At 37.7% G+C, this 14,755-nt stretch overlaps 1 protein-coding gene across 2 annotated transcripts; it reads right to left on the bottom strand.

Annotated features, from left to right (window-relative positions):
• Positions 1 to 9,966: 9,966 nt before the first annotated feature.
• On the bottom strand, positions 9,967 to 14,388 carry LOC125009500 (5-hydroxytryptamine receptor 3A). Of its 2 annotated transcripts, XM_047587519.1 has the most exons (9): positions 14,276 to 14,388; positions 13,802 to 13,965; positions 13,509 to 13,553; positions 13,245 to 13,354; positions 12,082 to 12,251; positions 11,768 to 11,928; positions 11,423 to 11,633; positions 10,953 to 11,249; positions 9,968 to 10,402 (listed from the first exon to the last, which is right to left on the bottom strand). In XM_047587519.1, the coding sequence occupies exons 1-9, from the start codon at positions 14,325 to 14,327 to the stop codon at positions 10,185 to 10,187; spliced, it is 1,428 nt and encodes a 475-aa protein (XP_047443475.1). In that variant the 5' UTR covers positions 14,328 to 14,388; the 3' UTR covers positions 9,968 to 10,184. The 2 variants fall into 2 exon arrangements, with proteins under 2 accessions (XP_047443476.1, XP_047443475.1); XM_047587520.1 differs by lacking the exon at positions 13,509 to 13,553 and having other exon boundaries at positions 9,967 to 10,402.
• Positions 14,389 to 14,755: the final 367 nt, after the last annotated feature.

The following is a 14,755-nucleotide window of genomic DNA, read 5'->3' as shown; positions in this document are numbered from 1 at the left end:
AAACATCAACAAAAATGTAGAGAAGATTCTTTGAAGTATAATTCATAGTAGAACTGCTGTATTGGACTGCATTGATTAGTACAGGTGGACCTAATAAGTAGATTTTAACTATGCACATTTTTTTAATGTGAAGGTTTATTCTGTACAAACTGAAACACATACTTGTCTTTTTGAGCAGTGACAGACGTTTCCTGGCTTCAACTGGTCTGAGGGCAGAAAGGAGGTCACTCTCCTGCTTGTAGCTCAGGTCCTCAAGTCCTACACATTGCAGATGCTCCAGCAAATGCTCAGGGTCTCTCAGTTTAGGCACTGATTTGATGAAAGACAGAAGCGGATTTTAATCTTTCAAACTCCAGATGACTCAGAGTCAACAGTGCTATGCTTGAGTGAAATTACTCTTGTCCCACAAAGCTTGTACACATGCAAATGGTAATAATCTAGTTTCTGCTCAGGCTTCCAACATTTCATGCTTGTTTCACTTCATACAATGCAAATGCTGGCACATAGGACACATCATGAGGTGTAACAATAAAGTATACATGCTGGTCCTGCATCACAAGCATGAGCTGAATCCGTCTGAATTCAAGTGCCTCACCTTGGTTTAAACACAGAAAGACCCTTTTTGTACTGAGTGCCTTCCACTGCATCTCGGTAGCTGCTCAACATTGGGTTCTTTGACTAAGGTTTCTCCTACTGTGGAAAGGAGTGGAGTTCTTAACCACCAGTTTATGCCATGAAATCAACTCTCACCACTTATCTGCAGAGAAAAAGAAAAAAAAAAGATGAATCACGAAATTTGCCAAAATCAAAATAAATGCTATTGGTTGTGAAAAAGTTGATCCAAACTGTGTTAGCAGATCTCCCCTCAATAAACTAGAAGATGATCGTTAGCTTATCCTTTCCATATTTTTCAGTATTGTTTTGAATTTCATGTTGACCACTGACAAGTGTTGCACCAAAATTAAAATTTGAAAAACCTTGAAAAAGGCAGAGTAGATCGCTCCTCCTTATAGTTGTGAGAGGCAAGAGGAAGATGAAAATATTAGTTTTAAGAAGGAGTAACTGGTTGAAATAAACCATTACCAAATCTCAGTATCATTTATAAAACATTTGTTCTCTCTTCTTTGGAAGAAAATCCACTTAAAATGGCTTATTAGCGACACCTGCAAGTGGAGGAGTAGGAGCAGTCTGCGTGGAAAGAAGACTTTGACATTTTGACACGTTCCATAAAATCCAACTTCCTATCCTAGCCAGAAATCATGCCATTTCAAGGCAAGCAGTAAAAATTATGGCCAAAAAATTTGTGAAAATGTAGAAGAGGGTTAATTATCGATTATTGTTCATTGTTGCAGCTCTAAACAAATGTTGTTCCTCTTTCTCTCCGCCTCTGTCAGTCAGTTCACAAAAGTAAACGTAATGACTCACTGTTAAATGCTAAGCTAACGTTAGTGTAAATAAAATAAAAAGTGGTTGGTCTGGCTGACTACTAACACTCATAGATATATATCTATGACTAACACTGGCAGACGCCACGTGAAGACGCCGTCGCCGGCCATACTTTTGTCATTGTAGTTAGCTAACATTTCAGTTGACGACATGCTAGCGGATTGGTTTTGTCGACTGAGTAAAGTCAGATGCATGGTGGTAAATAAAGCTAATACCACTAAGCTTCAGTTTGATACTTGCCTTCTGCCTTCGTCCTTCCTCCACCCTCGACATTAGCTGCTGTTTGCTCCAAGTTTCTGTGACCAAACGGGAACAGCTGCGTGGTGGTTGTTGACATTGTTAAGCGTAACGTCAAAGATGGATGTTCAGTGTCCCAACAGCCAATGGCATGTCTTCTTCTTCTTTTTCTTCTTCTCCAACTGTTACTGTCGACCAATCCAAACGGGACCCGCGCTTTTCAAAGCACGCACTCCAATGACATGTCGCGTTCACGTTTTTGTCTTTTGTGTTTGTGCAGGGAGACTTTGCAGCAGTAAAATGTTAAAAAAATTAACTGTTAAAATGTAAGTTTTCTTGAATTTTACAGTTTATTCCATTAAATAACAGACAGGTATTTGTAAAATTATGATATCTGTATTTCTAATGTTTTTTTGTAAAAGAACATAAATATCATGTTTTCACACGTACTTTCACAGTTACAGTGATTTCGTGTTATTTTACATTTGATATGTAAAATCGCAGTCTTTTTCGTTGATTGTCCATATTGTTTCTGTATTTTTAAAATACAGAAATAGTCTGTAACAAATAAACAGTAAAGTTCTGTTATATTATATTATTTTTTTACAGTGTAGTTATTACTTGTCAAACTAAAATATTTCAATTGCATTATGTTACTTTAACAAAAAAGGCAAAGAGTCAGAGTTCAGTACCAACTTGTTCTTATTAAACTTAATAGTACATACATTTGACAAGCGCATTTTGATTGTTTAGTATGGCAATTGTATTGACTGGACATTGCAAACCACAGGATTCAAACACAAATGCGCACTATGCAAAAAACTGTTTTAGAATGAGATTTAAAACAAAATCATTTTTCTGCATCAACTGCAATAAATTCACAATACATATTGATGATGCATCGTCCTAACATTGGTATATCAACTTTCACCGCTTGCAGTGGACCAAGGATGAATGCTGTGCCAAGTCAGAAGAAAAACTGGTTCATCATTTGAAGCACGCTCTTTAAGAACATCCACAGTTCAGTGGCTTCAGGTATGGCGACTTCATCCATGCGCTATTGGAAACACAGATAGGTAAACGTAGGAAAATAAAGACTTATTAACCAAGCCATGTTGAGAAAAGAATAAATCAATATCAAAATATATTGTGATATTAGTAGATGATACTAAGAGAGAACACTGACATCATGACTTCATGCATCTAGTGATTTATTTAGTTAACCTAGGCTTTTAACAGTGGATTTCCTTGATCTTTAAATATAATTCAACTAAAAAATAAATTCAAAACAAACAAATTACCAATAAATAATACCAAGTTACATTTTAATTGTAATAAAATGACAAACAAATAACTGATATTTTCTATCGATAACTGAAACACTTCAATTATTTTGGGAAATTAACCTCAAAATGTAGGGTAAAGAAAAAAGAAGAGAAATGAAACAGCACTTAACACTATAAACAATTTGATTGTGTATTCTGTGACCTATGAAACAAAATGTTTAGAATTAGAAGGAGAACTCAGTGGATAGCAGTATTAGTATTAGCTCCGAGAATGAAGAGTTGAATCAGATATTCTACGTCTTTATGCAGAAGAACTTCATCTGCCTCCGTCACAACAAATAGGTAAATTCAAGTGCAATAGCAGCCATAGTGGCTAAAGTTACTTAGCTAACACCAACGATTGAAGTCTACTAAAGGCCTAGGTCTGCTTTAGGCCTAGGCTGTAGGGGGACGATGCACTGAGGACATGTCCTCTCCTCTCTCTTCTCTGACTCCTGTCCTCTGATATCTTATTCAGTTCAATTCAATTCAATTTTATTTATAAAGCACATTTCATGCACAAGACAGACTCAATGTGCTTTACAAGAGGTATACATAGTTACAATACAAACATTTTCACCACATACACACTTAAACTCACACAACCACACATGCACACACGCACACACACAGCTCAGCAGAATGCTGTTGAAAAAAAGATAGGTTTTTAATCTGTTTTAAAGATGGCTACTGATGTGGCATGTCCAACTGTGTCAGGCAAGGTGTTCCATTTTTGTGGGGCATATACACTAAAAGCTTCCTCCCCTTCTTTGGATCTGGTGCGAGGGATGAGTAAATTGCCACTGCCTGTTGACCGAAGGGTTCTTGCTGGGGTATAAGTGATGAGCATATCTGTGATGTACCGAGGTGCAAGACCATGTAGTACTTTTTTAGACCAGGAGCAGTATTTTGAAATCGATTCTTGTTCTAACAGGTAACCAGTGCAAAGATTTAAGAACAAGTGTGATGTGTTGATATGTTTTGGTACCGGTCAGAATACGTGCAGCTGCACTTTGAATTAGTTGTAACCTCCTAATACTTGAATTTGGAAGTCCAGTGAATAAACCATTACAGTAATCTAATCTACTTGTTATAAATGCGTGGATTAATTTTTCCGATTCTGATTTTGACAGGAAGCACCTCAATTTGGAGATATTTTTGAGATGATAAAAAGATGATCTTGTAATGTGATTGATATGACTTCTGAAATTTAGATTGCTGTCGATAATTACGCCCAGATTCCTTGCTTCAGTTTTGCTATGAAGAGAGAGAGAGTTGAGATGTTCTGCGATTTCAGTGTCTGAGCCTGTGCACCAAAGATGATTATTTCTGTTTTGTCTTTGTTTAGTTGTAAAAAGTTTTCTGACATCCATTGATTAATATCTTTGATACACTGAGTGAGGGATATTACCGGTGATAGGTCATCTGGGTGAAATGTAAAGTTGTGAATCATCTGCATAATTATGGTAACTAAGATTATGTTTGCGTATGACATGAGAGAGTGGGAGCATGTAGAGATTGAATAGCAGTGGTCCAAGAATTGACCCTTGAGGTACCCCACATGTAATGTTCATTTTGTTTGAATTGAATTCACAAATGGAGACATAAAACTGTCGATCATAAAGGTAGGTTCTGAACCAATTTAGAACTGGGCCGGACAAGCCAACCCACCTTTCAAGCCTTTCCAATAAATTTTTGTGGTCAACGGTGTCAAACGCTTAGCTAAGATCAAGTAGAACAAGATTTGAGATTTTTTTTGGAGTCTGTGTTTATACGTAGATCATTTCAAATTTTAATAAGTGCCGTTTCTGTGCTATGGTGGGGACGAAAACCAGACTGATAAGTGTCTAAATGGTTATTTGATGCCAGATAATTCTTGAGCTGAATGTAAACTGTTTTTTCAAGTATTTTGCTTAGGAATGGTAAGTTGGAGATGGGCCTATAATTTGCAATGACACTTTGATCCAGATTGTTCTTCTTCAGAAGTGGTTTGATGACAGCTGTTTTTAGTGACGTGGGAAATATACCTGACTGAAGAGACCAGTTAATGATATGTAGAACCTCTGGTGCTAGGGAGTTAAAGACGGTTTTGAAAAATGGAGTTGGGAGAGGATCCAGGCAGCAGGTCGAGGACCTGAGCTGACCAACAATATTGTCAAGTTCTGTCAGATCTAGACAGTTGAAGTGAGACATGGCACAGGTGGAGTTCCTGGAGAAAGGAATGGTGAGTTCAGTGCTAGATTTAAGGGCACCAATGTTTTGTCTAATAGAAATGATTTTGTTATTAAAGAAAGAAGCAAATTGATCACATTTTTCTGAGGACATCATTTCAGAGGGAATGGTGGATGGTGGGTTAACAAGTCTATCAACAGTGGAGAAAAGCACTTTACTATTATTTATATTTTCATTGATAATTTTAGAAAAGAATGATTGTCTAGCCTGTTTGATTGCTTTGTTATAGTCATTCAGTTTATTCTTATAAATGTCATTGTGAACCTGAAGTCTTGTTTTTCTCCACTGTCGCTCTGCCTGACGACACTTTCTCTTTGAGCATCTGATGTCCACTCCTTTTCTCCAGGGAGCCTTTTGTTTTTTTACATATTTAGTTTTGAATGGTGCAATTTTGTCAAAGACACTTTGTATTTTTGAGTTGAAGTTGTCCACAAGGTCCCCAGTTGAAGATATTGTGGATAGCGACATCTCTTTTACATTCTTCTGAAAGCTTTGATAGTATTGTCATTAATTATGCGTCTTTTGAGTAATTGAGAGCTGTTACGTTATACAGGGAAAGCAGAAACATCAAAATAATTGCAACAGTGATCAGAAAAAGCTACATCCACAACAAGAGGCATTGTAATGTTAAGTCCTTTTGAGATGACAAGGTCAAAAGATCCTCTATGTCTCTGGTCTGGAGTGCTGAATATCTGACCTGTGGAGTTCTAAGCTACATCTGCTGCTGTGGCCTCATCAACCAGCCCAGTCTCCATGGTCTGGAGTGCTGTGTATCAGACCTGTGGAGCTCCATAAACTACATCTGCCCCAGTCTTCATGGCCTCCTCCAGCGGTCCACTCCTACCAGATGAACAATTCACCAACCTGCCCATGGTTCCCGTTATACTCACAAACTGTCACATAAGATCATCAGCTATGTGTTATATTATTAGATCCTACATTTTTCCTTCAGCTTGATGTATGTATCTATGACAGACGTTTGTTTATCTTGTTTCTCCTGTTCTTCTTTTTTCTCCCTCTCCTCTGTCTCTACCCAGGTGACCTTCGGCAGATGGGTCCCTCCATATGAGCTGGGTTCTACTCAAGGTTTCTTCCTGTTAAAAGGGAGTTTTTCCTTGCCATCGTCGCCCTCAGGCTTGCTCTGGAGGTTGCGGGCCAGTTTTTGTAAAGCATCTTCAGACAATTGTTATTTGCGCTATATAAATAAAACTGAATTGAATTGAATTGAAGGACCCAACTTCACTTCCGATATTGCTTCAACACAAAGGACAGGGAAGTGGTGCGATGCTGCCTCCACAGATGGCAAAAATAAATAAAAGTAAAACACTCAAGGCTCATATTCGCCAATCCTGAACCCCAACGGCCAAACTCCAGGTCTAAAAATCCCAACAAGAGGCCGACTGGACAAGTAATGTACACTCTACGTTACACAAGCACACACACACGTGCACTCACATTCTTGAATGGCCATCTTTGCGAGGACACTCATTGGCATAATGCATTCCTTAGCCCCTTACCCTAACCCTAACCATCTCAACTAAATGCCTTACCCTAACCCTAAAACTGTGTTTTAACCTTCAAAACAGCCAAAAACCTGAGGACCGCCCAAAATGTCCTCACTTTTCACAAATGTCCTCAATCTGTTACTTAAACTTAAACTGGTTCTCAGAAATATTGCAGTACAAGAACACACACACACGCATATATAAACAAAATAGCCTGTTGTCTGACACCTATCACTAAATGAGCATATATTAATTTGATGAATTTACTTACTCAATATGTGGCCTCTTCCCAAACAGCACATTCTTCAACCTTTGCGGGGGAAACAACCAACATTCTACGTCATTTTCATTCAACGCGTAAGAAATTCGTACATTCAACATTCTATATAATCAACATAACTTTAGTTGATTAAATCATGTTCACTAAAGGGATGTAAATGAATTGTGTTGCATCTATTAACTTTATTTTTGTTGCTTCAAAGACCTGGTGTTTCTCGTTTTTTCAGTGTAGGAGATTTTAAGAATCTCTCAGCCATTCTCCATGACAGACAACCACACAGGGCATACTACCATTCAGGAAGGGCTCAGCCAGGAGGTACTTTTGATAACAGAGTGTACATTGATGCTATTGGTGTACCAAGAGGTGTTCCTGTTAAGTTTAAGGCATGTTATCAATTGATAGCTGGTTTTAAGTCATTCTTTTCTGGTGGTCTACAATAAACAAAGAAGTTGATTGGATTAATTACTTGTATTATAACCAACAGAGATTAATAAATCACAACACAAGATGGTATGAGAGGCATAGCTGAACAATTTGCTCCAACTTCTCTTATGGCATAACAAAATAGAGTGGTTTTGGACATGTTTATTACTGAAAGAGGAGATGTATGTCAAATGTTTGGAGTGTTTTGTTGTAATTTCATTCCTAATAACACTTTTCCAGATGGAAGCATCACCAGAGTCTTGGAGGGGCTGATGGCTCTTTCTGAAGAATTGGCTGAGAACACAGAAATAGATGATTCGTTTAAGAATCTCAAAGAGTCATAGTTTGGTAGGTGGAGTGGGGTCATATCTTCTCTTGTAGTTTCTGTTGCAGTGGCCCCAGCTCTAATGGCATTCAGTGAATGATGCTGTGTCCCTTGCATCAGAGGACTCGTACTGTCATGGTTTATGTCTGTCTTTTATTTTGTGAATCATGCTTTGTGTTTCCTGTTTTATTTTGCCAAGTTTCCTAGTTTCCTGTCTGTCATGTCTCCTTGTGGTTATCTGTCTGTGTCATGTTGTGTTTCCTGTTTTATTTTGTTAAGTTCTGGATATCCTGTCATGTGCTTTCTTGTGTGTCCCTTGATTGCTTATCGGTCTCACCTGTGTTGATTATCCTCATGCGTCTCACCTGTGTCTTGTCAGCCCTGAGCCCTCTTGTGTGTATATATAGCCCTTCTTTTCCCTTTGTTCCTTGTTGTGTCGTTTTAATGTCTTCACGCCATGTCTCCATGTCTCCATGTCATGTTAATGATTTCTTTTGATTTTTGGATTTTCCTGCCATGCTTGCAGTGCCTTTTGTTTGTTATTAAATACTTTTTGTTTGATTTCCGTGCCTCATCAATAGTCCTATATCTGGGTCCTCATTTCACCACCTTCTCCTACCTGACACATACAGTGCTGGACTGAGATCATCATAACCCAAACCATGTACCAGCAGATAGAGATGAATGACTATGACAATGCAGAGGAAAAGCTTAAGGAGCAAGTGAACTTCTCATAATCCACATATGCAATATACCCTAGTGAGGATGAAGCGGTATGGAAGATGAGATGTTTCAGGTGCCACAACAGGAGATGGATGTGTCAGTTGGTGCTTTGTCATTCTGCATTTATTTTTTCAAATTCTACACTGCTTTACTTTTGAGCTTAATTACAGTCTCTGAACTCCCTTGATGTATGTACTCTTATGTATATGTATATATGCACTGTTTTGAAATTTGCTAGAAAGAAGTTTTATAGCCACGTGTTTGTGGTTGTAATGTTATGTAGATAATTTTTAAATATATCTATACTATTTCAAATGTGAAATTATTAAAAGTGTTTTTTCAAAAATCCACTATAGAACTCAAATATTGTTTTTTCAAAATCTTGATGCAAATATTTGTTTTTGGAAAATATTGAATTGTTTTAATAGAATAGTAAAAATATTTGCTTAATTTGATTAATGTTAACTAATACATTCATAATAAATATTACTTAATTACATATATAGAATACAACAAAGAAAAGCAACATTTACTTGGGTTTTGTAATTAGATGCAATGGTAATATGGAAGTTACAATCTATAGGTGAGTATTGTCAGTGCAATTTACTTTCTACTTATTTTTCATACAAAATAAGTGGTTCTAGTAAGTAAATATTACTTACAAATAGCCTGAGTAAAGATTACAAGCACTTTATGTGTGGGAAAACTTGCCTAGCTTTTTTTTTTAAGTAAATCTCACTCCAAATTTTTTTCATTGTAGGTATGATGTTCTTTTTCTGAAATGCAGTGTTACTTTTATGCCGGATGTAATGGGACATACACCTTCCAAAAGGCTCAACTTTTGTCTCGTCAGTCTACAGAGTATTTTGCCAAAAGTCTTCGGATCATCACGATGTGAGACAAGCCTTCATGTTCTTTTGCTCAGCAGTGGTTTTCATCTTGAAACTTAAAGAGGCCATTTTTGCTATTTCTTATTTTGGAGTCATGAACATTGACCTTAACTGAGGCAAGTGAGGCCTACAGTTGTTGTTTTGGGGTCTTCGATGACCTCTTGGATGAGTCGATGTACCCTTTTGGAAATTTTGATCGCCCGGCCACTCCTTGGAAGGTTCACCACTGTGCCATGTTTTCACTATTTGTGGATAACGGCTCTCATTTTGGTTCACTGTCCCAAAGCTTTGGAAATGGTTTTATAACCTTTCCAGACTTTAACTTTATTGTCTTTTTTTTTTTCATTTGTTCCTGAATTTCTTTGGATCTTGGTATGATGATTGATTTGATTTGTCCTATTTAAGTGATTCCTTGAGTGAGAACAAGGTGTGGCTAAAGACACTGAACTTATAACACAGTTATGTTTTAACTGTAGTTAATTTAAAACTACATTTCATGTTTATTTGTGTTATCTTTGTCTTATATTTCAATTTGTTTGATGATCTGAAACATTTAGGTGTGACAAACTGTAAAAACTAAGAAATCAGGAAGGAGGCTAACAATTTTTCACACCATTGTATTTGTATTTTTGTTGTTGAAAGACATTACAACCAATGATATTATCACTTGATGATAATGATGATGGATATTATAAAGCCCTTATCCTAAAACATTGAAATGTGAACACAAATTATGTTTTCATTTTTTTGTCACTTTTGTTATTTGTGAATCCCAGCCACAACTGACTGCAGTTTCAGTTAGGACTGGCTGATCCAGATGCACCACATGCAGATGATGACCAGGGCATAGCAGGAGATTAGCAGCAAGTAGATGCGGAAGAGGAGGACGTCAAGGATATATCCTACATGGCACCACAGGTCCTGCAGCTTGCTCTCCTTCTGCAGGGAGGTGAGATGAGAATGAAGTTCTCCTAGGTATTGACAGATCTGTCGCAGTTCCGGTGGAGTATCTACAACTGGCAGGAGAATGGAAATTCATGTTAATCTAAAATAAAACAAGCTGTACTACACAAATTTTTAAAGCTTAAAAAGATTTATGGAATGTAGTCAACACTACTGTGAATTATGCAAATCCATACCTGCACCTGAGTTTCATATTGTTTGGTCTCCAAAAATGTATAATTTATAAACTTGTAATTATAAATGATTTTATAATGCAAGTTGTATTGATTTCCTAATCAGTAGTTTACACATTACTTCAGTCTATAAATGTCAATGCTGCAGCAAGATTCAATAAACTGATGTTCTGGAGTAAAGACAAAAAAGTGGCTTGAATTTATTTTCAAACAGTGTAAGACTACTGACATAGTAAAACTTTTGGACATACCTTTCAATTCACTGTTTTTTCAATATATGGTAGATATAGGTGAGACACATTTTCTAGGCTGACATAAAGTACATATAAAAAATATATTTTGGAAATGTAAAATTGCCTTAAATATTTTCAAGGCCACAGACCAGGCCACTGCACTTTGCTAAAGAAACAGCATAGCAGAGTTTTATTACCCCTGTTGATGGGTGTAGGCTGCTCAGGTTCCTGGCAAGCTGGTTGGATTATCCATGGGCCTGAGCTGCCACATGAGCTTTCAGGTTTATTATTTTGTGATACAGAGGGGGGGCAGACATCATCATCATCCTGCCAGCGGTAACAGGTGAGGTTGGCTATATGTTTAAGGACAACCACCCTAACCCATTTTGGAACCTCCTGATACTTCATGGAGCTGTGGTGGAGGACATTAGTAATGATGACTGTCTCCAGCAGACTGATGACCATGAGTGCCAGACACACAGAAAAATAGATACCTACAGGAACCAAAGTACACACATTATAGAGGTCATATTTAAAGAGAAGTTGAGATAGTCATGATGTCATAGTTTCTTTTCCAAGGTACTGAGATTTTTTTCTGTTGTTTGACCCTAGTTTTGAAGCCCACATTGCAGTTTATTAATATGCGGAGTTTGTCACCACCCCTGACCTATGATGGGAGTGCCGTTTGCTGTGCTAGGCAGCAGGTCATTCATGATGAGCAGGAAGACGGTGTAGCCCAGGATGAGGGTCATTTTGAAAGATGCACGGTCAACACTATGGGGAGGCAGGTAGAAGGACAGGATGTCAATGAGCATGAGGAAGGAGCTGGGGATCAGCAGGTTCACCACATAGAGCACCGGACGCCGCTTTATGACCACCTAGAGAACATAAATTTATCGTTTTTATGTGTTAATTTCTGTTCTTCATTTTAGATTTTTTGATTTTTCCACTGACTTTTCTTTCTTTTTTTTTTTTTCAGTCTCTCTTAACTGCTGTTTTAGCTAAATCTGACCCAGAAAGTGATGATGTCCCACTCATCGATCCCAAACTGAAGGATGGAAGTCTCTCCCAGTATGTCCACCAGCTCCCACTCTCCACTGGTTTCCAGGTAACGTTTTGAATTTCCAGATATCTCCTCAAAGGCCAGGGCTGGACTGACCCTTACATCCCGTACTGTGAAGAAAAGATAGATCAGCTGACCTACAATAATAAGTTAGTTAGATGCAACTCTGATCATTTACCTGATGATTTTGATTTTCTTCTCATTTTGTATTAATTTTTTTCATGTTTGTGTGATTGTGTAAATGTAACGAAGCTCTATCTTACTGGTGTGCATGTAGGAGCCAAATGTAAATGTGCAATTCTGCACGTCAAAAGGAAAACTGAAGATCTCCAGGTTGCAGGCGGAGACAAGCCGCAACATCCTGTCCCAGCGGATGTGACCTGTGTGGTTGACGTAGACATAAGGGCATGCTTGGGAAACATCATCATCCACACTAGGAGGGTTGGAGATAAAAGAAACAGGAAGTTACATATGTTTTGTGTTCTTTATGGATATATTTCAACAATGAATAATACGCCACCAAATACAAGAATTATTATTATTATATGGTATCAAAAACCCCTTTAAGAATGCGTGAAGGGATTTTCTTTACCATCACCGAAATCATGGCAATGAAAGAGGGCCAGTCCTGCCTGCACTCCAGACCCGAAAGCGGTCGAGGAGCCGGAGGAGTTGGAGGAAAATTGTTGCAAATTCAACAATACCAAATCTATAAATACATTAAAGGATCATCTGACCAACATCACAAATATTTTACTGCAAATAAACTGAAACAGACTGAAGGATGAGCATGCAAATGTTAAATTATTAACTTTAAAATATCAAATGATGTTGAGATTATTTTCCCACGCACACTTTCGATCTGAAATTTCTCACTTTCCAAAGATGGCTAGAGATGGCTTTGGTGCGTTTTGTCTCCCGCTCCAACATGGGTTTTAAATCACGGCATAAATCCATCAGTATGTTTTTGGGAATGCGGTATTAGAACGCTCTTTGAAAACACGCTCCAGCGCGTGGTTCTCAATATCCTTCAATAGTGCAAGATAAGCAATGATACTCGTACTTCAACTTTTCTTTTCAGGTTGTCCATCATAACTGTCTTTTATAGCTTGTCACAGCAATTATTCAAAATGTCTGCTGCGCAACATGTGGTTAAGTGTGAAGTTTGAGATTGCTGAACGCTGCGATCCTCATAATGGGTTCTATGTGTAGTGCTGAAATAATTTACTGTAAATTTACTGACATCATTCTATAGCGGATAGGTTGGTGATGTCTGAAAACACTAACCCAATCTAAATCACAGCAAGCAACTGTGCAGCAACAGATCAGATTTTATAAACTAATCAGATTTCCCTGCAGTCTTATATAGCCTAAATTTATGTGTATAAGATTATCATCCATAAAAATAATTCACAGTTGAACTTACAACTCATAAATAATGATATCTGGAGACCAGAGTTGCTTCACAGGAAGAGAGATCCTGGTGATTCCATCACACTCAACAGGGTCCCAAACCAGGAACTCATTATGCCAGTACTGCCGGGAATTAATCAGAAATAATCCTTTCTAAGACTTGGAACATACAACATCTGCTTTTCGGTTCATACTGTCTGCATAGCATGTCTGGATCAGTTTACAGTGTAGGATGTCAGTTTACAGTGTATGATGTATTTTCATGCCATTTACTTACCAGTCTCAGCCACAAGAAAGTAGTAACTATCTGAGTTTTCTCATTCTGAAGTACAGCAAACAAATACCATGTAATGTTGATTATTACCATTCAAAACAACATTAATAATAACAATGCATTGGTTTTATATGGTGAGTTTCCATTTTATATGCTCAAAGTGCTTACAATTGTATGCATTATTCATTTGCTCACACAGTCACACCCTGGTGGTGGTAAACCAAGTCCAAATGCAACATTGTTTAAAAATGCAATGTTCTTGTTATGCTTCTTCAATTACGAAATAAGAAACTCACCACCCCAAGGACAGCATACAGAGTGAAGGAGATGTTGGCTATGGTGGGGTTGCTGAGGTTTACAGCTGGTCTGAAGGACTGTAAGTCAAACACTTCCTGCATGGATTTATAGGTTGGACCGCTGTGGCCTTCTTTACAAGACAGTTTACTGTAACATACAGACACTGACCAGAGAGGGACAATATAATAAATACCCCTCTTACTGATGATTTAGTAACATAAATGCTGTTGAGAAATTTAGGGATATAAGGCTGCTAAACTATGTAAAGCAAATGCTAAACTTGGTGTCTAGGCTTGCTTATGAATGGTTCATAAGCAAGGTTTGATTTGTGAAAGATAATGTGTTTTTACTAGACTGGAAGATACATAGCCAGATACATCAACATACTTGTATAACAAGGCATTGTTATTAAAAAACATGCTTTGGTCTAGAAACAAAGAATGCAAGAGTACATAATAGTAGTTTGTCATTACCTGAAAATAAGAGCAGGCCTGTGAAAATTCTCTGCAGACCCATGCTGGACATTTCTGAAGGGCTAAGTATTTTCTGCAAGCACCTATTTATGAATTTGTTGAGAAAAAGCTCCTCCCAGTACAATCATACGTTTACACACACACGCACACGTGTTTATATAGCTGTCTTTGTGAGTACATTTATTGACATATGATCTAAGTGCTCAACCCGAATCATTAGCCTAATCCTAACCATAAACTAATTGTAACCTTTACCCTAAAACCAGGTCTTGAGCCTCAAACAGCTCACAAGAGCACACATATATTCATTTGTATGATTATCTTTGTGAGGACACAGACACTCACACACGCATGCACACACACACATATACAAGTATACACACACACACACACATACACACACATTTCCGACAGGGAAATTTAGATGCCTTCCCCAAAGTTGATAGAGACCAACAAGACGGCGAGTGGTAGTAAAGTTGG

The sequence above is a fragment of the Mugil cephalus genome, chromosome 6 (genome assembly GCF_022458985.1).
Source record: "Mugil cephalus isolate CIBA_MC_2020 chromosome 6, CIBA_Mcephalus_1.1, whole genome shotgun sequence".
Lineage (NCBI taxonomy): Eukaryota > Metazoa > Chordata > Actinopteri > Mugiliformes > Mugilidae > Mugil > Mugil cephalus.
The sequence above is the reverse complement of the archived record's forward strand: the minus strand, read 5'-3'. Positions and strand labels throughout refer to the sequence as shown.

Bases quoted from the DNA above. Each gene is read 5' to 3' on its own strand.
- LOC125009500 (XM_047587519.1), bottom strand. From the start codon at position 14,327: ATGTCCAGCATGGGTCTGCAGAGAATTTTCACAGGCCTGCTCTTATTT. The intron at 12,252-13,244 runs GTAAGTTCAACT...CAACCCTCCTAG, and splicing joins GATATCATTATTTATGAGTT to TGTGGATGATGATGTTTCCC. The intron at 10,403-10,952 runs GTAATAAAACTC...TTCTCCTGCCAG, and splicing joins GCCTACACCCATCAACAGGG to TTGTAGATACTCCACCGGAA.